Genomic DNA, 27,114 nt, shown 5'->3' on the forward strand with positions numbered 1-27,114 from the left:
ATTTCTGATCATGCCCCTGTGTTTACTGTCCTGGAACGGGATCCCTTGGCTTTCTATTCATCCAGATGGATATTTAATTATTTGTTACTGGATGACCCAGATTTTATCCAACAAATGAATATCTTTATTACAAAATTATTGACCCTTAATAATCCCCTTGATACATCTATACATAAGAATTGGGGTGCCTTTAAAGCCACATTGCGTGGATTAATTATACTCTATACATCCTTTAAGAAAAACAAAATGAAAAGTTCTCCCAAGACCTTATTTGCTCCATCAAGTCATTAGAACAGGCGTACTTCAATAATACCACAGAGGACTCCTTCAAATCCCTTCTTGCAAAATGTACAGAATTCAACAAATACAGCACAAATAACGCCTGCTCCTCTTTATTAAGATCCAAAGCTACATTGTATGGCAGATCCAATAAATTGGGTAAATTATTAGCCACTTATCTAAAAAGAAAAAAAATGTCATAACTTCAGTAGTTAACCAACAAAATATCAGAGTTTCTAATTTGCAACAAATTTATGATGCTTTTCTTGAGTTTTACTCCCAACTTTACTCTGCAGATCAAACCATTTTTAACAATAATATTCTTAAATATCTCAGCTCTAATAAAAAGATCACTAAACATCCAATAGACATTTCATTCCTTTATAACCCAATTTCATTGAAAGAAATACAAAAAGCTATTTTGGATCTTAAAATCCGTAAAGCCCCTGGACCAGATGGTTTTCCTATAGAATTGTATAATTATTTTTCATCCCTACTACCTCCTAAACTTCTCAAACTGTACAATCATTTTCTTGCCTCGGGTTCTAGCACGGGATCTTTTAGAGAAGCACTTCTTATTTTATTTCCCAAACCAGACAAAGACCCCTCTTTAGTTAAAAATTACCATCCCATCACACTAATTAATTTAGAGTTAAAAATCTTAGCCAAGATAATTGCCTGCCGTCTGGACAGTATTATGCATAAACTAATTAACGTCAATCAAACAGGCTTCATTAAAGGAAGGTTTGCCTCCTTCAATACAAGAATTCTTTTCAATACTCTTATACATATACGCAAGATTCTACTGATCCTCTTCTCCTCCTTGCTCTAGATGCTGAACAAGCTTTTGATAGAGTCTCTTGACCCTTACTTTTTCAATCGCTCTTATGGCACGCGTTCAGCCCTACCTTTATCAAATGAGTGTCACTTAAATACTCATCTCCCTCAATCAGAATGTACATTAATAACACATTTACTAAAGCTTTACCCATCTCAGGAGGCACTAGAGAGGGCTATCCACTGTCCCCTACTCCAAAGTATCTCCGTCAATGATAGCATTAAAGGTATCACAATTAAAGATTTACTTTTAAGTTCATTGCTTATGCGGATGATATTCTACTTTACGTGTCAGATCCCAACTCTTCTCTCCCAGCACTTATGTCTTCTATGGATCAATTTGCCTGTGTCTCTGGATATAAATTAAACTATGACAAATCAGAAATGTTGCCCATTACAAATTCATGTACATTAGCGAACACACCTCTTTTTGGAATGAAATGGTGTACTTCATCTGTTTAATACCAATGGATCCCTATCGCTAATGACCTCGAGTCGATCCTAAACCTAACCCAGAATATGATTATTGATCAAATTAACTCATCCATTAATCACTGGTCTCCAATGTTCCTCTCTTGGTGGGGCAGACTAGGCTCTATTAAAATGACTCTTGGGCCCATTATTCTCTATTATCTCTCTATGACACCAGTACTACTCCCAAATTCACTCTTTAGAAAAATAGACACAATTCTAGTTCAATTCCTGTGGAAAGATAAATCTGCCAAAATTGCTCTCAATAAGTTGAAATCCAGTAAACGGTGCAGTGAATTTTCCAGACTTCCTTAAATACAAGAAATCCTTTTTACTACAACAAATTACCTTATGTTTAACTTCTGAACCCCAATGTATTAATAACCCCTCATGGATTATTTTGGAATCAAAACTCATTACTCTTTTGTCCTTTACTCACTTTCTCAAAACATCCTCATGGCCTGGAATCAAAAACACTCCCCTTCTATACTCCTTCAAAAAAGGATGGAATTCCTTAATTACAATAAGTGATCATATCCAGGATATCTACAGTGCCTTCTTGTGGTTTAATAAAGCCTTTTCTCATAAACTCAAATATGACAGCCTACATAAATGGTACTCAGCTGAAATGTTGCTAGTCTCACATTTATTTAAGAATAGTGTTCCCATACCTTTCCAAGACCTCTGTACTTGCTTCAATTTTAATGAATCAGATTTTAAAAACGTATTCCCGTTTCACTAAACGTATTGCTAAAGCTATTTCTCATTATACACCTCAAAATATTTAGAACACATTTTGTACTCTCACTCCACCAAAGCATCCAAATTCTATTCCATTCTCAATCAGCCCACTGATGCTACCATCAAACTCTATACCCTGTGGGAATCTGATTGGAACTTACAAATCACTCAAGAAATGTGGACAAAGATATGTCTGCAATGCTTTTCCACTTCTGTTGCTGCAAATGGAGCCTATCTTACACCACAAAGGGTTGCCAACATGTCTAACTCCAGGCAAAGTGTATGCTGGTACTGCCAGTCTTCTCCTGCAGATTTCATTCATTCATTCTTTAACTGTAATTTTGTTTTTACATTTTGGACTCATATGGAAATGCTTACAAAAAATGTTTTCATTTCAGGAGCCTCTCACATTATGTAATGTCATGATTGGAGCTGTAGCAAATCCCTATATGTCACATATTACTTCGTCTGATTTATTACATTTTCTGGTATATATTGCCTTCTATCTCATTGGGCCTCATTACAAGTTTGGAGGTAGCCATGCCCTTACTAAGGGCATGGCTACCCCCAAACTTGGGTCTGGCTCCGGGTCCCGTGAAATGGGAATTACCGGGCCATTCCGACCTCGGCGGGCCCAGTAATTTCCCTTTTGCAGGACCCAGAACCGGTAAGTCCCCATTCCCATTTGAGCCCCCATAGGGCTCAATGGGAAAGGGGAGGATGGTAGCAGCGGTACCGTTCATAACGGTACCGTAGCTACCGTCCTGTACTGCTCGCGGGTGCCGCTCTGCACGCCTGGTCTGCACGCCTGGTCTGCAGAGCGGCATCCGCAAGCAGAACTCGAAATGTGGCGGCATGGTAACAACGGCGCCAGTAGCACTACCGGCACCGCTGTTGCCTTACCGCTACTATTGTAATGAGGCCCATTGTGTCTAATTGGAAAAATGCTTGAAAATTAACTTAGAATTTATGGTGGAACTCTGTTTGCTCTTTTCACAGAATTGATCAAATGTATGCCTTATCAACAAAAACTCTACTAAGTTTCATAACAAATGGAATGCCTTTAATGATTACCTAACATAGAATGCTCCTTTCATTGCATGTATTGCTCTGCCCTCTCCCTATTCTTCCCTTAATGTTTCCTATCCGTCCTCCCCTGTATGTCCCGAACCATGCTATGATTTTACTTCATATTATTATGACATTTATTACATATTATATTGCATGTAGTTAACTACAGCATCACCTACCATAGCTATGATGTACCTCACTTTTCATGCAACTTGCTGAACTGTCTAATTATTCTTAACTTTCAACAAAAATCAATTAACTTAAAAAAAATAATGTGCCACATCATTCAGATGTGCATTCAGAACAGGGTCTAATCTCACTAGACAGGTGCCCGTTGCAGCCACCAATCCAGAAGTCCATACACTGAAGTAAGGAGCTGAAATGGCCGGAACTGCTGTCTCCTCCTTAGCATAGACTGCCAGGCATATGTTTCCATACCCTGCAGAAACATCAAAAAGGCTACTGTACCTTTCAGTACAGAGCTGATCCACCAAGGTGTTACCTCTTAGTGGGGAGTGTGTATCTGTCTTGGGGACAGAACACAGAGCTCTAGTGTCCATCCAGAATCCCACACTGGCTGTGCCTGTATGTCCCTCCAGAACATCAGAACTGGGCCCACGGCAGAGTGCTTAAACACCCCTTGTTCCAACACAGGGTGCATCTCACACCATCGCTCAGAACTGGGCCCATGACAGAGGGCTTAAACACCCCTTGTTCCAACACAGGGTGCATCTCACACCATCGCTCAGAACTGGGCCCATGACAGAGGGCTTAAACACCCCTTGTTTACACCAACCTGTTATCAGGGGTCTCAGTGACAAGGAGGGAGAATGAGCTCATCTTGCTGATGTGGGGTCAGGTGAGGAGACACTAGTCATCCTCACTGGAGCCATTAGAAGGGCTGTTTTGGCACAGGGCAGGGAGACACACAGATATATCTGGCTCCCTTCCTGTAACCATAAGCAGGGTTCCAACGCTATCTCTCAAGATGGAATCCTCCACACAATTCATAGGAAACCTTATGGTAACTTTTCCAGGTCCACCAATGCCTACTTGCCAAGCTGTGTAGCATGGCAAGGCCCAGACCACTTACTTGTGTTCAGGGATTTACAAAGTGAGTTTGACAGAAGAAGGTCCCACCCCCTTCTTTGGGGATCACTGAAGGCTCCAATCAAACGTAAGAGATCTTTGACAAGTCTTGCTCTCAGGCCGTCTTCCTGTGAGTGAAAGTTCAGTGACACTTGACAGGGCACGTCACCATCCTTCCACTTGGTCTGACCACAACTGACCACAGCAGAGGAGCTACCTCTAGGACTGCCATTTAGTAAGGTATCAATGACTGGCTTGGCACACATTCTCTGTGGGTTGGCACAACGACATATGGGATTGTAATCAGCAATCACCAATTGTAACCTATTGCCCGAGGCCTCCAGAGTCAAAGGGCTAATGCAATTAGGCCTTGCCTCTGGTAGCAAGGAGTTCACTCCTGAAAGTGAACTCTGGAGTAATTGAACTCCTCTCTAACTTCTGTCAACGTGGTGACAGAGAGTGAGACTCCTACATTGGTTTTCCTCTGGGACCCCCATCATGCGCCAGCAGGAATGATGTGTGTTAGACCACACAGGTGATATCCTGACACTAGGATGCATCACAAGGGGAATGTCACACACCAACTGTAGGAGGAAGGGCCGCACAACCTGAGCAACCTCCAACCTCTCAAGGTTTGCTCTGGTGGGCTAAGTGGGCTTACCTTTTAGTACCCCATTTTCGTGTTCGATTCTTTGTTTCTCAGGAGGGGCGTTTTCCCAATGAAAGCAGGCCTTTCTCCATAGCATGGTTTTCGTTTCTGTTGGGCCATACTCCTCTCTCCCCTGGGGATCTCCTCTACCAGCATGCTAGGTAGCTCAGGGGTCCTATAGGATCCAAGATTTTCTGGGAGTCTTTCTTTCAAACCTGGAATAGGGACTCTACCAACTACCTCAACAGATGTTGTAGGGAGGACAGGGGGAATATTCTCTTTCCATCTGCCTCTTCTTCTGACTCCTCTGGCCATGGGTTGCCCCTTAGGCCTAGGCTTTCCCTTAGGCTTGGCTAAGGCAGCCTGTTTCTGAGACCAAGTGTTTGAAGGGTCTGGTGAGTGTCCATCAGGACCTAAGAATGATCTCACCCAGAACTCTTCTAGGAACAGCCCCCCCCTAATATTGACAGATGCCCTGACCAGTTCACTACTCACAGCTCTACTGACAGGTGCTACTGGAACATTGAGAGCGGACCTACCAGTCTACTGGGTATCCCCCACAGGACTTCTGGCAAAGCTCTGGGGGTTTACCATGGAGGAAGCTACTTCAGTAGGACTGGGCCCAGTGTTCCTAACAGTAGAGGTACTTACACCTGCTACCTGAAGACTATCCTCAGACAACACATGACTAAGGGGCAGGTCTGGGATGGGAACAGAGGCTCCAGCACTACTATTTTCCAAATAATCGTATCTACCTTCAGACTCTTCACCTGTGGGGAAGGAATCTAAAGGGAAGGTCAGACTTGCAGAGTGGACCCCTAAGGTCTTACCCTTACACCTGGGGTGCCCCTTCTTATAGTCACTGGCTCCAGAAGTGTAACAGGTCTCTCTGTGTCATGACACATAGGGAGGCTTAGAGAAACCACTTTCATGCTTGGGAGGATTCGTCCCACTGACCTGGCTCTAGTGAATTCCCTGTATTAAACATTTTTGGGCCTTCTTGGACATAGTTTTATCAGTACCCCAACCCTCTGTCTCTGACCCCTCCCAACCTCACATGGTGGTCTCGCCCCACCTCCAGCCTCATACTTTCTTATACTTTTTCCCTCCAAATAGCTTTTTCAGTGCTTTTTGTTTTTGGCAAACCCTGATAACCCCGATATAACCGCGATTATCTCTTGCATCGAACAAAAAGGAAAGTGGCAGATTTGCATTTCTGGAAAGCCTCTCTTGTCCCAACTTTCTCTAGTTTCCAAGTACTCAAAGGGTGGTGTTGCATCATTAGCAGCCATGCGGATCGCCGCGGAAGAGATTCCTCTACTCCATCAAAACGTCTCGACACAGTTTTGTGATAGAAACCAAATCAATGTAAAACACCTTTTAAATGCATGAAAGATGGGACAAATTTATCCCAAGAATGATGAATGTGGAGCACAGAAACCTCCTTGAAAAGAGGATGCAATGGAATATGAACATTAAAATACTATCTTACAAACAATAATAAGAAGAATTAGTCCTGATGTAAACCTGTGAAAGGTTCAAACACGTGTCGGCTGTACCAAGCACAACGTGCTTTAAATAAATAATATTTAGTTAACAATCAGGAAGTTGAACTGTTGAATTACTATGGTTATTGGCGCAAGTGGGAGGTTGGACGATTGGAAACTATACACATCATCAAATGACACTGCACACGTGATCACATTATGCCCACACTCCTCAAACCACAACGGCTGCCAATACAAGCACAGATCACCTTCAAAACTAGCTGCACAGCTTACAAATCACTTTGCATGCTACCTCCTACCCAGCCAACAAGATCACCACCTATGGCATACAACACTCCACAAGAAACTAGGACCAGGTCAGCTTTTAGCTGCAATAAAAAGAATAAAACAGGAAAGAGTCATTCTCAGTCTGTGCCCTCAGGCTCTGGGACTTCCTATTGGTCCACATTAGAGTCGCACCCACTGGCATGGGATTCAGAACAGGGCTCAGAAGGAGTTCTTCTTCCACAATGACACTCCCAGCTGACCGCCCCCTCATCTCTAGTTACTGCTCCTGGTGCTTCATTGTGATGTAACACAGCCCTGTTGTAACTTTGTCATCCTCGCTATCAGGCAGCATTTCACCTGTTCCTGGCATTTCAACATGAGGCATAGGGGATCTGAAGCAGCCTGCAATGTTTCCCCACCACCTCGGGTCTGCACATAATCCCACACAATGGTAGCTCCAGGGATTTCATAATCTCATCGCACTCTTTCCAAGGGGAGGACAGAGCGATAACTAGGAACTCTTCTACTGCATACATGTTTACACAGTCGTTTGTCTCCAGGGCCTGGTGATTCACATGTACTCATAAAAAACCTCTGGGTCATCTTCGACTCCACACTCTCCTTCTCTCCTCACATCTCTGACGTCTCTAAGAAGTCTCACTACCATCTGCACTTTCTCAGAGGTATTCTTCCTTTCCTCTCCTTCCCCCTGAAGCTCACTGTCTCTAGAGCCCTGGTTCTCTCTAGGCTGGACTATTGTAACAGCCTCTATCTAAATCTGCCTGCCTCTACTCTCCGCCCTGTGCAACTTATCCAGAACAGGACTGTGAGACTTGTCATTGGCCTCAAGCCCAGGGATCGTATCTCTCCAGGACTGAAATCTCTGCACTAGATCTCTCTCTTCGGCAGGGGCCTCTCTCTGGAACAGCCTTCCTGCCTCCCTGAAACTTGAGGAGAACCATCTCCGGTTCCGGAAGCACCTCAAAACCTTCCTCTTTGCTTCTGCTTTCCCTCCTCCTCTCCCCTGCTGATTTCCTGGCTGAAACTGCACTGGTTACATGGCCACCCTTTCTGCTCTCGGGCCCAGGACCCCCCAGTTGCTCACCTGCACTGCCTCCCTGGCAACCCCTGCCCCTGGAGACTATTTCTGTATCCCTACAGTCCCCCTACCTGCACTTACCTTGCACTTGCCACCAACTGGCCGTTTTATTTATTCTTGTTTATCCTACTATCCCATATACTGCACTTTCCCCTCTCTCTTCCCCCTCACACTTTTCCCTTTCCCCCTTCCCATGCACTTGCGCGATCTGAATGACACCTGGACTAGTAGGATCGTTATCTGTTTTCCCCCTTTCCCCCTCCCTTGCCTCGTCGCGCCTCAAAACACTAGTGTATAGGTGCATTATAAATGCCATATCATACCATATCGAGACACAACGTCTGAGGCCACCGCAGAATCTGCACAGACGCATTAGCCTGTGCATTTCCCGCCGCCCTGACCCGATGTGGTCATGACCACATTCAGTTCTTGTGTTCATTCTTGATCTTCATTGCGCCGCGTCTGTATTAGTCCTTTGTATTTTCTGAAATACGTGAATTTAGTTTTGTAGTCTTCTCAGTGGGTACCTTTTAATAAGATTGATTTTCTTTCTACCATATGTATCCCTTCTCTTTCTTTTCTTTTTCTTCCCGTGGTTACTATCTCCTTGTTTTATTCATGTTTGTGTGCATTCAATGATAGAAGGGAACCTGATGAAAGGCACGCTGAGGTAATGGTGTGCGCTGTATGTAGAAACATGTCGGTTCCTTGTAACCTTTCTGTGTCCAGTGCAGATTGCAATCATACAGATCTAAAGGCACTGGATTCTATTTCACTCAGCTGTTGTAGGGCGATACACCAGGTATACTGGGGGCAAACATCACAGCACGAACATCCCCGCGGTATGTTCACATTCATGACTGATCAGAACACATGCAACTGTCTCAAAGCAACCATGGGTTATGTCCTATCCTCTGAAATGTCATTGTGTTGATGCACGCCTGGATGCCTACAGGATTTTGGCGTGTGGCAGATAAATAAACCACCTCAGATGGCATCTCCTGCCCTCCTGCCCTCTCAGGTTTGTTGCCAGATAAATGTGCTCACCACACCCCATGTACGCCTAAGTATTCTTCCCAGCGTGGGTCTTTCGGTGGTTGTACAGATGCGACCTTTGAATGAATCTGTTCCCACACTCTGTACACTGGTACGGTCTTTCTCCTGTGTGGGACCTCTGATGTCGCTTCAGTGCTGATAATGAAATGAAGTGCATTTCGCATTCTGAACACCCATAGGGTTTCTCCCCTGTATGTGTCCTCCGATGGCTGCTCAAAGATGACGAGTCAGTGAAGCTTTTCCTGCACTCTGAGCAACCGTAGGGCTTCTCCCCAGTATGGATTCTCCGATGGCATATCAGATCGTAGGATTGACTGAATCTTTTCCTGCACTCTGTGCATTCATAGGGCTTCTCGCCAGTATGGATCCTCCGATGTCTGCTCAGAGATGAGGAGTCATTAAATTTTTTATCGCACCCTGTGCATTCATAGGGCTTCTCCCCAGAATGGACCTTTTGATGTCTCAAGAGAGAGGACTTGTGAGTGAAGCTTTTCTCACACTCCGTACACTGGAAAGGTCTCTCGCCTGTGTGGGATTTCTTGTGCCTGTCTAGGCTATGTTTGTAACAGAAGCTCTTCTCACATGCACTGCATGTAAATGGTTTCTCCTTTGTGTGCGTCTTCAAATGCTTCTTGAGTTGGGAGTGTTGGGTGAAGCCCTGATCGCAGTATGTACATCTTTTAGGGTTGACTTGCAGGGTCTTGGTTTTGGGAATGGCCTCATTTTCTGTAGAAAGAAGCAGATTACAGGTATTATTTTCATTCACCATAAACTTCAATAGACCTATAATACAGCTGTGAATTAAGTTTCCAGTTTCTTAATAACGTACTGTGTGAGCTTTTGGAAATCTGTTTGTTTACATGTCTACCGAAATGAGATTTGCGAGTGAAAAAAGCAATATTTAAACCTAAAGGATATTGTACTAATCTTACAGAGATGCAAGCCTTCCAACAACAGGAAATAATAACAGAGAAACCGTACTCTCTGGGTGCATTCTGCAGGCAAAGGCCCAATGCAATCATTCCATTCCCTGCTCTACACCGCATTGCATTGTGGGGTGACGCTGTGAGAGTTTGGTGCACCTGCCATTATTTGATGCAGAATTCGCTTTATTTTACAAAATAAATTGAAGAAAATACTCTTAATGAAATGTGGAAGTTACAATTCTGTCAAAGATTTTTTGGGGAAGAAGACGTACTACCCTGTGTGCTCTCACATGTGAGCAGAGGGGGCTCAGAAGATGCACACCCATCAAGTCCGTTCTGAATAAGGTTTATTAATTATGAGAGAAATAAAGTGTGACATTAAAAGACTTTAACAACAGGAGACTTTAAAACATATTTCATATAAACTCCACATGGTGTTTCAGCACAGGGCGATGATTTGCTCCATGGCATTGCAGAGATTCTCACCAAGTCCTGTTTTTTTTTTCCTTCCCATTCTGGCGCTCGCTCTTTTCATTTCCCCGCCATTATGAATTCAGCAGCACAGGTCCCAGAAGACAAACACAAAGAACGGCGAAAGGAGCATCTTTGCACATGTGTGTTTGCATACACTGAAATTGGTCAAATATATGACATTAAAACGTGTAGTTGCCAGGCAGCGTTAAAGCCAGGTGGCACATGTAGTATTGTGGGAATTAGGGAGCACATGTGCTACTGGGAAGGAGTGAGGCAGCACATGTGCTACTGGGAAGGAGTGAGGCTCGCATGTTCTGCTGGGAAGGAGTGAGGCAGCACATGTGCTACTGGGAAGGAGTGAGGCAGCACATGTGCTACTGGGAAGGAGTGAGGCTCACATGTTCTGCTGGGAAGGAGTGAGGCAGCACATGTGCTACTGGGAAGGAGTGAGGCAGCACATGTGCTACTGGGAAGGAGTGAGGCAGCACATGTGCTACTGGGAAGGAGTGAGGCTCAACATGTTCTGCTGGGAAGGAGTGAGGCAGCACATGTGCTACTGGGAAGGAGTGAGGCTCGCATGTGCTGCTGGGAAGGAGTGAGGCAGCACATGTGCTACTGGGAAGGAGTGAGGCAGCACATGTGCTACTGGGAAGGAGTGAGGCAGCACATGTGCTACTGGGAAGGAGTGAGGCTCGCATGTTCTGCTGGGAAGGAGTGAGGCACCACATGTGCTACTGGAAAGGAGTGAGGCAGCACATGTGCTGCTGGGAAGGAGTGAGGCTCGCATGTGCTACTGGGAAGGAGTGAGGCAGCACATGTGCTACTGGGAAGGAGTGAGGCAGCACATGTGCTACTGGGAAGGAGTGAGGCTCAACATGTGCTACTGGGAAGGAGTGAGGCTCGCATGTTCTGCTGGGAAGGAGTGAGGCAGCACATGTGCTACTGGGAAGGAGTGAGGCTCGCATGTGCTGCTGGGAAGGAGTGAGGCAGCACATGTGCTACTGGGAAGGAGTGAGGCAGCACATGTGCTACTGGGAAGGAGTGAGGCAGCACATGTGCTACTGGGAAGGAGTGAGGCTCGCATGTTCTGCTGGGAAGGAGTGAGGCACCACATGTGCTACTGGAAAGGAGTGAGGCAGCACATGTGCTGCTGGGAAGGAGTGAGGCTCGCATGTGCTGCTGGGAAGGAGTGAGGCTCGCATGTGCTACTGGGAAGGAGTGAGGCTCGCATGTTCTGCTGGGAAGGAGTGAGGCAGCACATGTTCTGCTGGGAAGGAGTGAGGCAGCACATGTGCTACTGGGAAGGAGTGAGGCAGCATATGTTCTGCTGGGAGTGAGGCCAGTGCATTCTGGCACATTTGCTACTGGGAAGGAGTGAGGCAGCACATGTGCTACTGGGAAGGAGTGAGGCAGCACATGTGCTGCTGGGAGGGAGGCTCGCATGTGCTGCTGGGAAGGAGTGAGACTTGCATGTTCTGCTGGGAGTGAGGCCAGTGCATTCTGGCACATGTGCTGCTGGGAAGGAGTGAGGCTCGCATGTGCTGCTGGGAAGGAGTGAGGCCCGCATGTGCTACTGGGAAGGAGTGAGGCTCACGTGTTCTGCTGGGAAGGAGTGAGGCAGCACATGTTCTGCTGGGAAGGAGTGAGGCAGCACATGTGCTACTGGGAAGGAGTGAGGCTCGCATGTTCTGCTGGGAGTGAGGCCAGTGCATTCTGGCACACGTGCTGCTGGGAAGGAGTGAGGCTCGCATGTGCTGCTGGGAAGGAGTGAGGCTCGCATGTGCTGCTGCAAAGGAGTGAGGCTCGCATGTTCTGCTGGGAAGGAGTGAGGCTCGCATGTTATGCTGGGAGTGAGGCCAGTGCATTCTGGCACATGTGCTGCTGGGAAGGAGTGAGGCTCGCATGTGCTGCTGGGAAGGAGTGAGGCTCGCATGTTCTGCTGGGAGTGAGGCCAGTGCATTCTGGCACATGTGCTGCTGGGAAGGAGTGAGGCTCACATGTGCTGCTGGGAAGGAGTGAGGCTCGCATGTTCTGCTGGGAGTGAGGCCAGTGCATTCTGGCACATGTGCTACTGGGAAGGAGTGAGGCAGCACATGTGCTACTGGGAAGGAGTGAGGCAGCACATGTGCTACTGGGAAGGAGTGAGGCTCGCATGTGCTGCTGGGAAGGAGTGAGGCTCGCATGTTCTGCTGGGAGTGAGGCCAGTGCATTCTGGCACATGTGCTGCTAGGAAGGAGTGAGGGTCTCATGTGCTACTGGGAAGGAGTGAGGCTCGCATGTTCTGCTGGGAAGGAGTGAGGCTCGCATGTTCTGCTGGGAAGGAGTGAGGCTTGCATGTTCTGCTGGGAGTGAGGCCAGTGCATTCTGGCACATGTGCTACTGGGAAGGAGTGAGGCAGCACATGTGCTACTGGGAAGGAGTGAGGCAGCACATGTGCTACTGGGAAGGAGTGAGGCTCGCATGTGCTGCTGGGAAGGAGTGAGGCTTGCATGTTCTGCTGGGAGTGAGGCCAGTGCATTCTGGCACATGTGCTGCTAGGAAGGAGTGAGGTAGCACATGTGCTACTGGGAAGGAGTGAGGCAGCACATGTGCTACTGGGAAGGAGTGAGGCTCGCATGTGCTGCTGGGAAGGAGTGAGGCTCGCATGTTATGCTGGGAGTGAGGCCAGTGCATTCTGGCACATGTGCTGCTGGGAAGGAGTGAGGCTCGCATGTGCTGCTGGGAAGGAGTGAGGCTCGCATGTTCTGCTGGGAGTGAGGCCAGTGCATTCTGGCACATGTGCTGCTGGGAAGGAGTGAGGCTCATATGTTCTGCTGGGAAGGAGTGAGGCTCGCATGTTCTGCTGGGAGTGAGGCCAGTGCATTCTGGCACATGTGCTACTGGGAAGGAGTGAGGCAGCACATGTGCTACTGGGAAGGAGTGAGGCAGCACATGTGCTACTGGGAAGGAGTGAGGCTCGCATGTGCTGCTGGGAAGGAGTGAGGCTCGCATGTTCTGCTGGGAGTGAGGCCAGTGCATTCTGGCACATGTGCTGCTAGGAAGGAGTGAGGGTCTCATGTGCTACTGGGAAGGAGTGAGGCTCGCATGTTCTGCTGGGAAGGAGTGAGGCTCGCATGTTCTGCTGGGAAGGAGTGAGGCTCGCATGTTCTGCTGGGAGTGAGGCCAGTGCATTCTGGCACATGTGCTGCTGGGAAGGAGTGAGGCTCACATGTGCTACTGAGTAGGAGTGAGGCTCGTATGTGCTACTGCGAAGGAGTGAGGCTCGCATGTGCTGCTGGGAAGGAGTGAGGCTCGCATGTGCTGCTGGGAAGGAGTGAGGTTTGCATGTTCTGCTGGGAAGGAGTGAGGCCAGTGCATTCTGGCACATGTACTGTTTTATGGTCGGGTTGTTCATGTGGACACATATTTCAACCCTGGTGGCCTTGCTGCTCCAAAAAAAGGAATTCTCCTCAGGGCGAAGATTACAAAAAGTAACCCTTCTATCAACCCGGGGGGGGGGGGGGGGGTTCTATTTCATCTTTCACTTTATCTGACCCATCTGAGAGATAGCTCCCTGAATAGTTAAACGTAAAATTGTACTAATCCATTTGTAAAAATTCATTAAAAAAATGAACTGTGATCATTTGATCCTACCCACTTCCTCCAAACCATGCATCTTAATTAGGCCACGCTTCTGGTCACTTCCGTTTTGTGAATGGGAAGGATGTTTAGAAATGCGCTTTTCTTTTTCTTTTTTTATTTACATTGTAACAAGAACATTTCATCAAACAAAGCCACACGAATAGTAATAACAACTTCAAGCGTACCCCTGACCCTGTGCACGCCCCACCCTGCTTTCTCCCCTACCTAAAGTAACCGTCAATCCAAATCTCAATACAATGTTAAGAATCTTTCCCAAATATCTTCAAACAGTTTCGACTTCTTCCAAGTCCTGTAGAGAACCCTCTCCATCACAGACATCCTGTGCGTCTTCTGTATGCATGCTTCCACCGAAGGGCGGGCCGTAGACTCCCCCACCCGCTGAGAATCAACTTCGTGGCCACCTGTGGCCTGGAAAGATCCCCTGACAGAGAGCCTTTCCCCAAGGTCAAGGACTCAAAATCACAATCCCAACACAATCTCATAACTTGGTTAGAAATCAAGGCAAATCACTCCAAAAGAACCCACCTCTAGTGCACTCCCATAACATGCGTTCCAAAGCACCCGTCAAATGTGGGCAACCCCAGAAAGAGTCAGAATCAGTCAGCCCTCGCCCAGCCCTACAGAAAAGGGGTGTATAGGCCATTTCTACTCCCTAAGAATTGGCAAATCCTCTCAAACAAATCAAAATAGAGAGTAAAAATACTGCCAACAAAAAATAGGAAAAAGACAAGTAGAATCTTGCGCCCCTGCTTTCACTCTCACAGCTCCGTGGATATGTTTATACCAGTAGTGCACGTAGTACCACAGGAAGAAACCACTATTTTAACTGCCTGATTGGAAGAAGGAAACATTTATCTTTTAATGTCCATGAATAGCAAGATGCAAAGAATTATTACAAAAACATTACTGTTGCAACCTATTTTCACGGTGTTACCCAAATTGACCTTTTACAATTGACCTTTTGCACAATTGACCTAATTATAGTGATCCTAATTGACCTTCTGCACAATTGACCTTTATATTATTTTATATATGTATTGGGTTGGTTTTGGATTATAAATAATATAAGGAGATTGGGTGGAGAGTTGCAAGGGGTTTTGGGTTGTGGGGGGGTTTCCCCCTGCATATATGCCCTAATTGACCTTCTAAATTAGGTCAATTCTCCCGAGGTCAATTGTGAAAAGGAGTATACAACCATTTTGACTCGCTTATACAATACTCTCCTGGAGAATTGGACTTACATTTTTACTCCCTAAAAATCATTTTACTCACAATCTTAAAAATGAGGGTGTAAAATACGCCCACTTCCAAATCTTATCTGAAGCACAGCCCTGGCCTATACAGCCGTCCAGTACACCCTATGTAGGATTTATATCTGCCTAGCTCTCTCATAAGATTCAACGAAGAGAGGGCCTCATCCACAAATCCTCTTCCACCGCTCCTCAGTCATCTCCTCACACAGTCTCTTAGAACGACTCTCCAATAAATGTTTATTCCCTTCCCTGCCCCGATAATAAGTTTGTATATTTTAGAAGCCAAATGTTCTTCCGAAGCATTATTCACAATTAAATCTCTCAGACCACTCTCCTCAAATCCCTTACTAGGATCAACGGCTCTCTTGAGTATACAATAATCACCCAAAGTACAACAAAGCAGTCCCTTCTCCGGCCCTCAATTGGCTAAAGCTAGTCCACTTTCCATCCACAAGCAGATCACCAATCACCCTGATACCACTCAAGTACCATTTAGGCCAAAACAGAACTTTATTTCTCTCCTTAATTCCTGGATTGTACCAAATGGGCGCGTCCAACTTCCTGAAGCGGTTGCGGCCCAGGCTACGGGCAATCTTTACCTAGGCCTCTCTTAAATACTCTGTCAAAGTGCTATCAACGAAATGTCTTATTGTCTTAGTAGAGAACATCTTTGGTTCCAGTAGACCAATTTGACTAGACTCTGCAAGGCACCATTCATCTGGGGTTTCTTTTAGAAAAAGTGAAATGTGTAACCGCAAATGCCAGATGGGAGGCAACAAAATCAGGCACCCTCAGGCCCCCTTGCTCCCCAGCCACCTACATCTTCCATAGTTGAAAACATGGAGGCTTATCGTCTGGGTCTGTGCTCAGTGGACTAATGCATCCACTACAGGGGCCTGTAGTCGGCATCATGGTCACCGGTTCAAATCCAGGCAGGTCCACTCAGCCCTTCATCCTTCTGAGGTCGATAAAAATGAGTACCATTAAGTTGGGTAACAATAAACATCTGTTATCTGTCAATAGTGCCAAGAAGCCACTCTGGGTGTGAACGTGCGCCCTACAAATACACCCGTTATGTTATGTCCCGTAGGAACTCCTCGATCAACCTGTTCACCCCATGCCACACCCCACTCCTGCGGAAAAAGGGGATCATACTCAAAACATAATTTATTCTAGGTGTGCTTATCATTTATCATTCAAGGGTATGTAGCTCCCCCCACAAGGACAGGTTAAGATGTCTCCATCTATCAATGTCAGCTCTCTGCTTATCCTTAAGTGGCTCCATATTCTCGCCCATCATTTTGTCCACATCATTTAGAAGCTAGATTCCCAGCTACTTAAAACGACTGCCACACCGTTGAAGCTGCTGGAGGTCCGCCCTTAGACAGTTACTTTAAGCCAGCAAGACTTCTGACTTTGACCAGTTAACCTTATAGCCAGAGACCTTTGAAAATGAGTCAATAAGCTCTATCAAAGCTGGAAGGGAGCTATCCAAGCCTTTAAGAATCAACAAGTCATCCACATATAACCAAACCTTTTGGCATGCTCCCCCAACATCAACTCCAGCAAGACTGTCACCTCTCCTTAGTCCAGCAGCTAAGGGTTCCATCGCAAAGTGGTGATATTGGACAACCCTGGCGTGTCCCCTTCTACAAACTAATAGGATTGAGAACTTATCCCATTAATTGAGAAAAACGCAGTTGGCCAGGCATATAACAATTTAATCCAGCCCAAGAAACATTCACCAAAGGCCATCTTCTTCAGAAACTCGAACAATTAATCCCATGATCGAAGGCCTTCTCCGCATCCAGTGATAAGTTCACAGCTCTTTCCTTCGTACTATGTGCCTCATTTGTTGTTTGAAACAATCTTCTCATATTTGTTGCCACATTTCTGCCCTTTACGAATTGTGCCTTGTTTGGATGAAGCAAATGAGGCAGGACATCTTCCAACCGCTTAGCCAACACCTTTGCCAAAATCTTATTGTCAGTATTCATAGAGCTGATTGGTCGATGATTCCCAGGAGATGTTGGTGGTTTCTCTTTTTTCAGAAGGACTGAAATTACCACATAGCGCATGGATTGCAGATGAAGGCCCTTCTCCATGGATACATTTAACAACTCTTCCATCGACGAAAACACTTTGGCATTACTTTATAAAACTCCATAGGGAAACCATCCGAACCATGACACTTCCCAGCATTGAGGGCACGCATAGCATGCTTCAATTAATCACATTAGGTCTGCCTCCAAGGCAGTCTTTTCATGCTCTGTCTGCTCTGGAAGGTTTGAGGCGCATAGAAATTCCTAAACATCCTCCGACCTGACACCATCTGACAAATACAATTGTGCATAAAACTTCTGAAACCTTTAATTGATGTCCTTAGGATTAAAAGATGTGCCTTTGGACTCCTTTTCAATCTTTCATTAACTGCAGACGATGGGCCAACAAGCTGTCACATTTTTCTCCTTTCTCATGATAAGAACATTTGGTTCCAGAACAGTACGCACTCTGCCTTATCCAAGAGTAATTTGTTCAAGTAATATTTAACTTTTCTTAATAATCGTTTCATCTCATCTGCAGGCAAAACCATCACTGTACTTTCAAGCTCCTTAATTTCCATTTCCAATTTCTTGATGGACTAATAAGGAGCCCTGCATACTACACGTCAAGGCCTCCCACAACGTTCCAAACCTCCACCTCCCCAATTTAAAATTAGAATCACAAAAATGGAACCTCTCTCACAATCTTCTCCACCGTCTCGTCATCTAACAAAGAAGTATTCATTTTCCATAAATTGCTTCTGCCAACTGCGAAATCAATAACTCACATGTGCATGATCCGACATAAAGAATGTCCCTATTTTACAACTCAGAAAATTAGTTGAGGGAAGTCCAGAAATCAAAAACATATCCAATCTAGAATAAACTGCGCACACCTAGCGAGAGTACCAGCAGAGTACTGACTGCTCGCCTGGCCAGAACGCTGCTCCGTCGCCCTGCGGATTGAAGTCTTCACTTTCATCTACAAATCAACCTTACTGAACATTCTGGGTACTCCATCTAATACCCTGGACTCTAACCATCAAGTAGACTTAATTGGAAAAGTTAGTCTGAACGCTAACGCTGTATTTTTCTATTTAGCTCCTGTAGCCACGCCCACTACCACGTGACATCTACAAATTGAGCCGGCAAATGCACCAGCGTGCCGCACCTAGCGAGAGTACCAGAAGCGTACTGACTGCTGACCGCTGAACCGGGGTGCTGCAGTGCGGTACTCTGCTCAACTCTACGTCGGTGATTCCAAATCCTGAATTCTCTAAATACAACCCTAGGCCTTCCGAGCCTATCATTTAGTAAAGCAAAGCGGCTGTGCTATAGGAGTGCCCTAGCTCTTAATCCTCCTTTGAACACCCTGACCATGCTCCGCCTAACATCAGGCATGCCGCTGCCCCCCCTCGTCTTTGCCAACGAAATTCCCTACTGAAAATACCTGGGCAGCAACCCACCTCGACTGCTACAGCGTCCTCGAGGCCCAAAATCCGACAGAAACGTCCTTGCTCACAATGAGGATTTTCAGGCGGCTGCCTTCAGGACCTCCACTATGACGGGATTACATGTTCAAGCTGTTATCAACTGAGTTCCCAATCCACTTTGTCAAATGGATAGTGAAACAAATGCATTACTCTCAGAAATAACAATGCAAGCATGTGCTACATCAACTGCTCTGCCCCTCGATTCTGACTCCTTCCAAACTCCGAGTTACTTGCCTGGAAATCCCCATGAAGTAAGAGCCCCGGCCTCTATTCATATTTTGGACTCCCCAAACATCCCCATGTTATACTCTCAAGCTGTCCAACAGCAGTTTATGTCAAGTGAAGCGGAATCATTTTCGATGAATCTAAGCGCTAAAATGCTCAACTTGACCTTTGCCCTCCCTCTGCCACTTTCCCACTCGACCCAAAGCCCTCTCCCTCCTCAAATGGTGTGCGACAAAATCGCCTCCCAGCCCAATCTATTAAGTGCGGGGCAACCCAGACTCTCTAACTCCCCTGAATTATATCCCACAGACTGCCCGAATTACATAATTTCGCCTGCTGATTCAGAATCATCTATGGTTGCCTCATTTTTTAAACCCATCCCGCGTCCCACATTTGGCTTCCCCCCTACAGCAAATCCGTCACTCGATTCAGCCCTTACGGCTATTAATACTAGCATTTTCACATTGACTAAACTATTTGAAGTGCTTGACCTAAGGGTTTCCACTCAGGCCTCATCTCTAAACATTCTGACCAACAAATTAGACTGGCTTGTGTGGAACTTGCCAAATGTTTTGAAAAATCATTGTTGTAATGAGGATCCGATCATTACGGTTCCAGACTCCTCTGTTGATCTGCCTATGGAGATGCCACCGACTGAGCTGGGGGGTATTAACAACGTACATACCCTTTCCGTGAATTCCACCACAGAACCAATCTTCCCTCGTTCTACTCATTCGGATCCTCCTGAAGAGGAGCCCGGGTCTCGAGACGTGCTTGGAGCCCCTAATTTGGAAAGCCCTCTGTATGATGTTTTCTGCCGTGCTGCCCAAAACGAAACAGAAAACGTACTTCCCAAACTTGGCCTGACTCCAAAATTGAACAAAAGAAAAAAAGAAAATCTGCCTCTTCCGATAAAAAATAAAAATGCTAAATCTAAGACAAAAACCTTTGTAGCGAACATCTTGACCCTTCCAGCCACCTCTGAGGACATGGATGTAGGGGACAGAAACTCTCATCTTCACAAGCCTTCAACCAAGCCCCCCGAAATTACTTCCCCTCTCAGTATGTGTGTGGCATCATCCAAAGGTAGGAAATCTGCATACGTAACCTCTTATACTGAACCAATTGCTGATTAATCTGCTGCTGATTTAGTCACTGATGACAAAAGCATTTCAATCGATGATCTCATGAATATGTCAGTCTATTCCAATAATAACATCTCAATTTCTGAAACTGTACACCATAGTCTGCACAACGCTCATGCAGACCCTTCAATGTTCAGAACACTTGATCAAAAACGCAATGACATACTTGTACGAGCTTCCTCATCCAATGGGCCATCTAACATGAATATTGCTCCAAGCACTTCTGGCTCGATAGCGCCCTTGACTGCAATTACTAATCTCTCTGCCCCCATTGCTCATTTGGATCCAGCTCCAAGCAATAATGATTGCATTTTCTCTGCCCCCACCCCCGGGTACAAGCCCAAGTGTTGCTTGAAGAAAATCCCAAACATCTCAATGTTTATGAACCGGATCCTACGATATTACAAGACGAAACAATACGGATCACAATGCTTGATAGATTGCACTCTGATCCGTTCCCCAATCGATCAACATTGTTAACAGTCCTTAATTCCATCCCAACACTAAAACACATCAGCTCATCAGACATTCACTCTGTAAAATACCCTTTACCAGCTCACCAGGACATTGTTGAAGTTACCATTGCTTCTCAAATTGTAAAAAATCTAGTCTGAAAAGAAAGACATATGCTACATCTCAGAGGCCTCCGCATGGAAGCGATAGTGCCCCCTCCACCGATAGAACTTCAGCCCCAACAACAGAATCAACCCCAAGGGCCTCTTGATCCAAACATTCGCAAAAATCCAACATCTGCCGAGCAAACCTGCTGTAAATGCAATAATGATCTCCAAAGTCTCCCCCTGGCACCTGAATCCAAATGGTCATGGGTCACGTTAGCAAGGGACAAAGGCCTTCTTCCAATCTCACATTAGCACAACTGCCAAGCTACCACTCATGGCATGCTGGAATACGAGAGGTTTCTCACATTTAATAACTAAGAACCCCACAATTCTAAACAACTTCGGCTTAGTTTTACTCCAGGAAACCTGGATGACGATCACGCCCATCTGGCCTGATCATCAAATTGCTGCGCTAGCTGCCTCAAAAGCCGCCAGAGGGCACCCGGCTGCTGGCCTATTGATAGCCGCTCGAAATGGCTCCCACCTAACTCTGGAGCCGTGGTTATCGCCTGCCTGATGCAAGCATTGAAGCAGTTAAAATGTCATCATCAAATGGAATCCATCCTCTTTTCACGTTTACAGTAATTAGAAACATTTACTGGAATCCGGCATCCCCCACTGAAGCTCAGTTCACAGATAGAATTGAAGTGCTAGATCACATTTTGTTGGATCAGGACATCCAGACTACCATCATCGCAGACGATTTCAACATGAACTGTCTGCCCCCCCCCCCCATAGCCATCTCAACCCTCGAGCAGCAAAGTGGCTATCGCTAATGAAAATTAGGCAGCTCTCCATGCTAAATGACTCCTCTGATAAAGACTCTGCCCCGACCACCACATAGTCTCGAGGTATGAGCTCCTCTGTATTCGACTAGATTCATCACGACTGACTCGAATAAACACATATGGGCCTCATTACGACCCAGGCGGTAAGTTACCGCCTGGGTCGTACCTTTACCACCATGGCGTAAACTATGTTTACGCCATGGTGGTTGGCGGACTTACCGCCCCATTCCGAGTTTGGCGGGGCGGTAAGTCCCCAATCCCCATTTACCCTTCCCCATTCCCATTTTTGCCCCATAGGGCATAATGGGAGTGGGGAAGGCGTTAATTACGCCACCGTAAATTACGGTGGCGTAATTAACTCCATGGTCCCTTAGTGCCATGGATTTTAACACCTGCTAAAAGCAGGTGTTAAAACCTCCATGGCGCTAAGGGACCTCGTACTCAGGCGGTAAGGGTCGGCGCTGTTTACGGCGCCGTAAACCCCTTACCGCCTGAGTTGTAATGAGGCCCATAGCCATCCCTACAACCCCTAGTGACCATAATATTTTGGAAACATGATGGTCCCCCCACAAGCAAGGAAACTCCCACAATTATAAATATTCCCTTGAGTTAAAAAATACCAGAAACCGTCTTAGATGGAATCCTCGGCTCATAGCTTTACAAATAAAATAAACAAACAAACAAACATAGCTATCTTGCACCAGAAGCTCATTCAAACTGACCAAAATAACGAGGGAAAGGCTCAAATATTTTATTGCGACTGCATACAGATAATTAAACAAACCACTTCAGGCACAGCTCGTCCTGTATTTACACACAAGTATGCCTTGAACTCGGACGTTCAAAATGTCAAACACAACCTACGCCGAGCCTTAAGATCCCTCCCCTCTACAGCGCTTCCAACACTAAGATCATCACTGAAAAATAGATATAGAAACAAGGTTAAACACATTTTATTGGTCCAAAAACAAGCAGAGGCAGAGGCTATGCTAAAAGTTCTTGTCTCCAAATCCTGTGGCAAAATATGGCACGTCACTAATAACGTGCCTACTAATGCACATAAATCCCTTCAGATAAACATAGTATCTGAAACGACATGGACCAATCACTTTCAAAGTCTCCTTATGATTCCAGAGCCCCACCGTTGTCAGTCAACTGCTGGGAGTTTGTGCTGGTGCTCCTGTTACCAGTTTTTGACCTTTCCTGGAAATCCTCTTTTGGCCTTTAATTCCTGTTGTTGTTGATGCTTGCAGCTCGCTCTCCAGTCTGCTGCAGGCTTCTGCCCTGCTCCACTTGGGCTCCCACCTGGCGGCTCTGCCGCACTCCGCTGCCTTCCGCCCTGTTCCTTTGGGCACCCACCTGGCGGCTCTGCCACACTCTGCTGCCTTCCGCCCTGCTCCTCTGGGCTCCCACTGAGCGGCTCTGCCACACTCCGCTGCCTTCTGCCCTGCTCCTCTGGGCTCCCACCTGTACCTCCTGCCCTGCTCCTCTCGGCTCCCACCTGACAGCTCTGCGACACACCGCTGCCTTCCACCCTGCTCCTCTGTGCTCCAGCCTGACGGCTCTGCCGCACTACGCTGCCTTCCGCCATGCTCCTCTGGGCTCCCACCTGAAGTGCCACACTCTGCTGCCTCTTCTGTCTTTCTCCTCTGGGCTTCCCTGCCTGGCAGCCTTGCCACACTCCTCTGCCTTATGCCCTGTTCCTCTGTGCTCCTTGTCTTGCAACCTGCCTGTTCTAGCTTCTGATATACTATCCTGTCCTGTACCTGGTTATTTCTTTCAACACTGCTCTCTACTTGTATACATCTTGGTCCACTGTGGTGTCTCCACTTGAATCCGTTTTACAATGTGACCCTGGGTTGGTCTCCGTTCAGATCAGATAAGGGAAGACTTCTGTTGCCTTCACCTAGTCCGTTGAAGTCGTACCTGCCTAAGTATATGGTCTTTCAGTTTTACCCTTGCACTGAGTACAACAGTTTCCTCGGCACGCCCAAGTCATGACGTTGCTCTATGACTGTTGTTAAGAGTAATCTCTTGGCACCTATCCCAAGGGCTTTCCTTAATCCCTGGAGACCCCTTATCATATTCCAGTACACCCTTATTTCTGATCAATCCAAGTTGCCCAGTGTACTTGCTTGTCTTTGCCTTTTCTATGTCTCTTTGTTTACAGCCTGCTCCTGCAGTTCCTGAGAATACCTGTTTCAACTAACAGCTTGGTATGTACCTTTAATCTGTTATTTGCTAGCATTGTCTCTGGAATCTCCCTTAATCTACTTGCATACAGTGAGAGATAGCCTCTGCCCTGTGCTCTCCGCTTAGACTTGTGACAGAGAGGTCAACTTGATAGCGAATTTGTTTATAAAACATAATGGCAAGTTGCACATTGGTTGATAAGGAATCAGACATGATTTTATTCTAGTGTACCGTAATCCATGCCGCCATCTGCTGCAGCCTGCATTAGCTCATCTTAATATGCTTAGGTAATTTAAACGTTCCCTTCAGCTAAGTGGCCTTATCTTGCTTCAGATTGTTTACTCATTCGGATCTTGTTCTTATTCCTTGAGAGTCGAGAAAAGAGAAATTCTAAAAGGGACATCCCTGAATTCAATTCTAAATGTACTCCAACATAAGCCTTTCACTTTTCAATGGTCATGGCATACCTATAGATAATATGCAATTTGCTTCTAAATGCAATATTTATGTTAAACAGGTTTGCAGTGTTCTCTTATACAGGTCCTGCCTTTCCAAGAACCAGTCTTGTATTTGGATGCAGTGAAAAAAAATGAAGCTCTATGGCTGTAGATACTTCTAGGTGCTATGTAAATGCCAATTATAGTAACCACACTGTTCAAAATGGGGCTTGCTGATCCATTCATGTTGATTATAAAATGACACACTCTTTACTTCCTAACCATCCAGGTATTCTGTATACTGCTTGCTGTTCAAGTGTGGTATTTAGGGGCATCAAGAGCTTGCTGTTACCACAAAAACCGGTGAATATGTGTCAAGGCTGGGAGTCGGGTAGAGAGCATTTCTGGTGCATATACTGCTTTGCAGTCAGGATCCTCTATACTGCGAGTGATGTACATTGCATTCTGGAAGGTTTGCTGCTTTGTGGTCGGGATCCTCTATAGTGCGAGTGATGCACATTGCATTCTGGAACGTGTACTGCTTTGCGGTCGGGATCCTCTATACTGCGAGTGATGCACAGTGCATTCTGGAACGTGTACTGCTTTGCGGTCGGGATCCTCTATACTGCGAGTGATGCACATTGCATTCTGGAAGGTGTACTGCTTTGCGGTCGGGATCCTCTATACTGCGAGTGATGCACATTGCATTCTGGAAGGTGTACTGCTTTGCGGTCGGGATCCTCTATACTGCGAGTGATGCACATTGCATTCTGGAAGGTTTGCTGCTTTGTGGTCGGTATCCTCTATATTGCAAGTGATGCACATTGCATTCTGAAACGTGTACTATTTCCGTGAACGCGGACAGAATTGTACAGAGCTCGTTTTTTGAACATCGGAGGCTGGGATTTAACCCGTGAATCTTGTTTGTAATGCTGAAAAGCAACGTTCCAAATTGGCAATCAATAACATTGGCCCTGATTTGAAAAAGACGGCACAGTCCGTTGAAACACGTGTCATCGCAAAGGCCACCAGCTCTAACCAATACTAAATCGTATTTATCATATTCCAATTGAGTGGAGTTTTTTCTTTGATCCAGTTGGCGCATGAATGAAAGAGGGCAACTACTCTATTATTTTAGTTTAGTAAAACGGAGTTGAGGAGCCACAATTTCTCCGGGGTTGCAAAATTCATGCGACAATCAGTATATATTATTTTGTACAAAACGAAGGGCGCTGAGGTCTACCTTGAGAAGTGCCCATTTGAAAGGTTCCTCATCAGGAGTTGCATTTTGTACTATTTTGTGGTCAGGATCCTCCATACACCGAGTGATGCACATTGCATTCTGGAATGTGTACTGCTTTGCAGTCAGGCTCCTCTATACTGCGAGTGATGCACATTGCATTCTGGAATGTGTACGGCTTTGCAGTCAGGATCCTATATATTGCAAGTGATGCACATTGCATTCTGGAAGGTGTACTGCTTTGCGGTCAGGCTCCTCTATACTGCGAGTGATGCACATTGCATTCTGGAATGTGTACGGCTTTGCAGTCAGGCTCCTCTATACTGCGAGTGATGCACATTGCATTCTGGAATGTGTACGGCTTTGCAGTCAGGATCCTATATATTGCAAGTGATGCACATTGCATTCTGGAAGGTGTACTGCTTTGCGGTCAGGCTCCTCTATACTGCGAGTGATGCACATTGCATTCTGGAACGTGTACTGCTTTGCAGTCAGGCTCCTCTATACTGCGAGTGATGCACATTGCATTCTGGAATGTGTACGGCTTTGCAGTCAGGATCCTATATATTGCAAGTGATGCACATTGCATTCTGGAAGGTGTACTGCTTTGCAGTCAGGCTCCTCTATACTGCGAGTGATGCACATTGCATTCTGGAACGTGTATTGCTTTGCAGTCAGGCTCCTCTATACTGCGAGTGATGCACATTGCATTTTGGAACGTGTACTGCTTTGCAGTCAGGCTCCTCTATACTGCGAGTGATGCACATTGCATTCTGGAACGTGTACTGCTTTGCAGTCAGGCTCCTCTATACTGCGAGTGATGCACATTGCATTCTGGAACGTGTACTGCTTTGCGGTCGGGATCCTCTATAGTGCGAGTGATGCACATTGCATTCTGAAACGTGTACTGCTTTGCAGTCAGGCTCCTCTATACTGCGAGTGATGCACAATGCATTCTGGAACGTGTACTGCTTTGCGGTCGGGATCCTCTATAGAGCGAGTGATGCACATTGCATTCTGAAACGTGTACTGCTTTGCAGTCAGGCTCCTCTATACTGCGAGTGATGCACATTGCATTCTGGAACGTGTACTGCTTTGCAGTCAGGCTCCTCTATACTGCGAGTGATGCACATTGCATTCTGGAACGTGTACTGCTTTGCGGTCGGGAACCTCTATACTGCGAGTGATACACATTGCATTCTGGAACGTGTACTGCTTTGCAGTCAGGCTCCTCTATACTGCGAGTGATGCACATTGCATTCTGGAATGTGTATGGCTTTGCAGTCAGGATCCTATATATTGCAAGTGATGCACATTGCATTCTGGAAGGTGTACTGCTTTGCGGTCGGGATCCTCTATACTGCGAGTGATGCACACTGCATTCTGAAACGTGTACTGCTTTGCAGTCAGGCTCCTCTATACTGCGAGTGATGCACACTGCATTCTGGAACGTGTACTGCTTTGCAGTCAGGCTCCTCTATACTGCGAGTGATGCACATTGCATTCTGGAACGTGTACTGCTTTGCAGTCAGGCTCCTCTATACTGCGAGTGATGCACATTGCATTTTG

The 27,114-nt window shown here is 46.1% G+C and overlaps 1 protein-coding gene across 1 annotated transcript in view; it reads right to left on the minus strand.

Moving 5' to 3' along the window:
* Positions 1 to 376: 376 nt before the first annotated feature.
* Positions 377 to 27,114, minus strand: part of LOC138489510 (zinc finger protein OZF-like) — a 111,993-nt gene continuing 85,255 nt past the window's right edge. The window contains exon 3 of the mRNA XM_069617252.1: positions 377 to 9,793. Coding sequence (XP_069473353.1) covers positions 9,075 to 9,793 — 719 coding nt within the window. The 3' untranslated portion in view covers positions 377 to 9,074. The remainder of the gene's footprint in view (positions 9,794 to 27,114) is intronic.

This window comes from Ambystoma mexicanum, chromosome 9 (genome assembly GCF_040938575.1).
Source record: "Ambystoma mexicanum isolate Mex_15411 chromosome 9, UKY_AmexF1_1, whole genome shotgun sequence".
NCBI classification, from domain to species: domain Eukaryota; kingdom Metazoa; phylum Chordata; class Amphibia; order Caudata; family Ambystomatidae; genus Ambystoma; species Ambystoma mexicanum.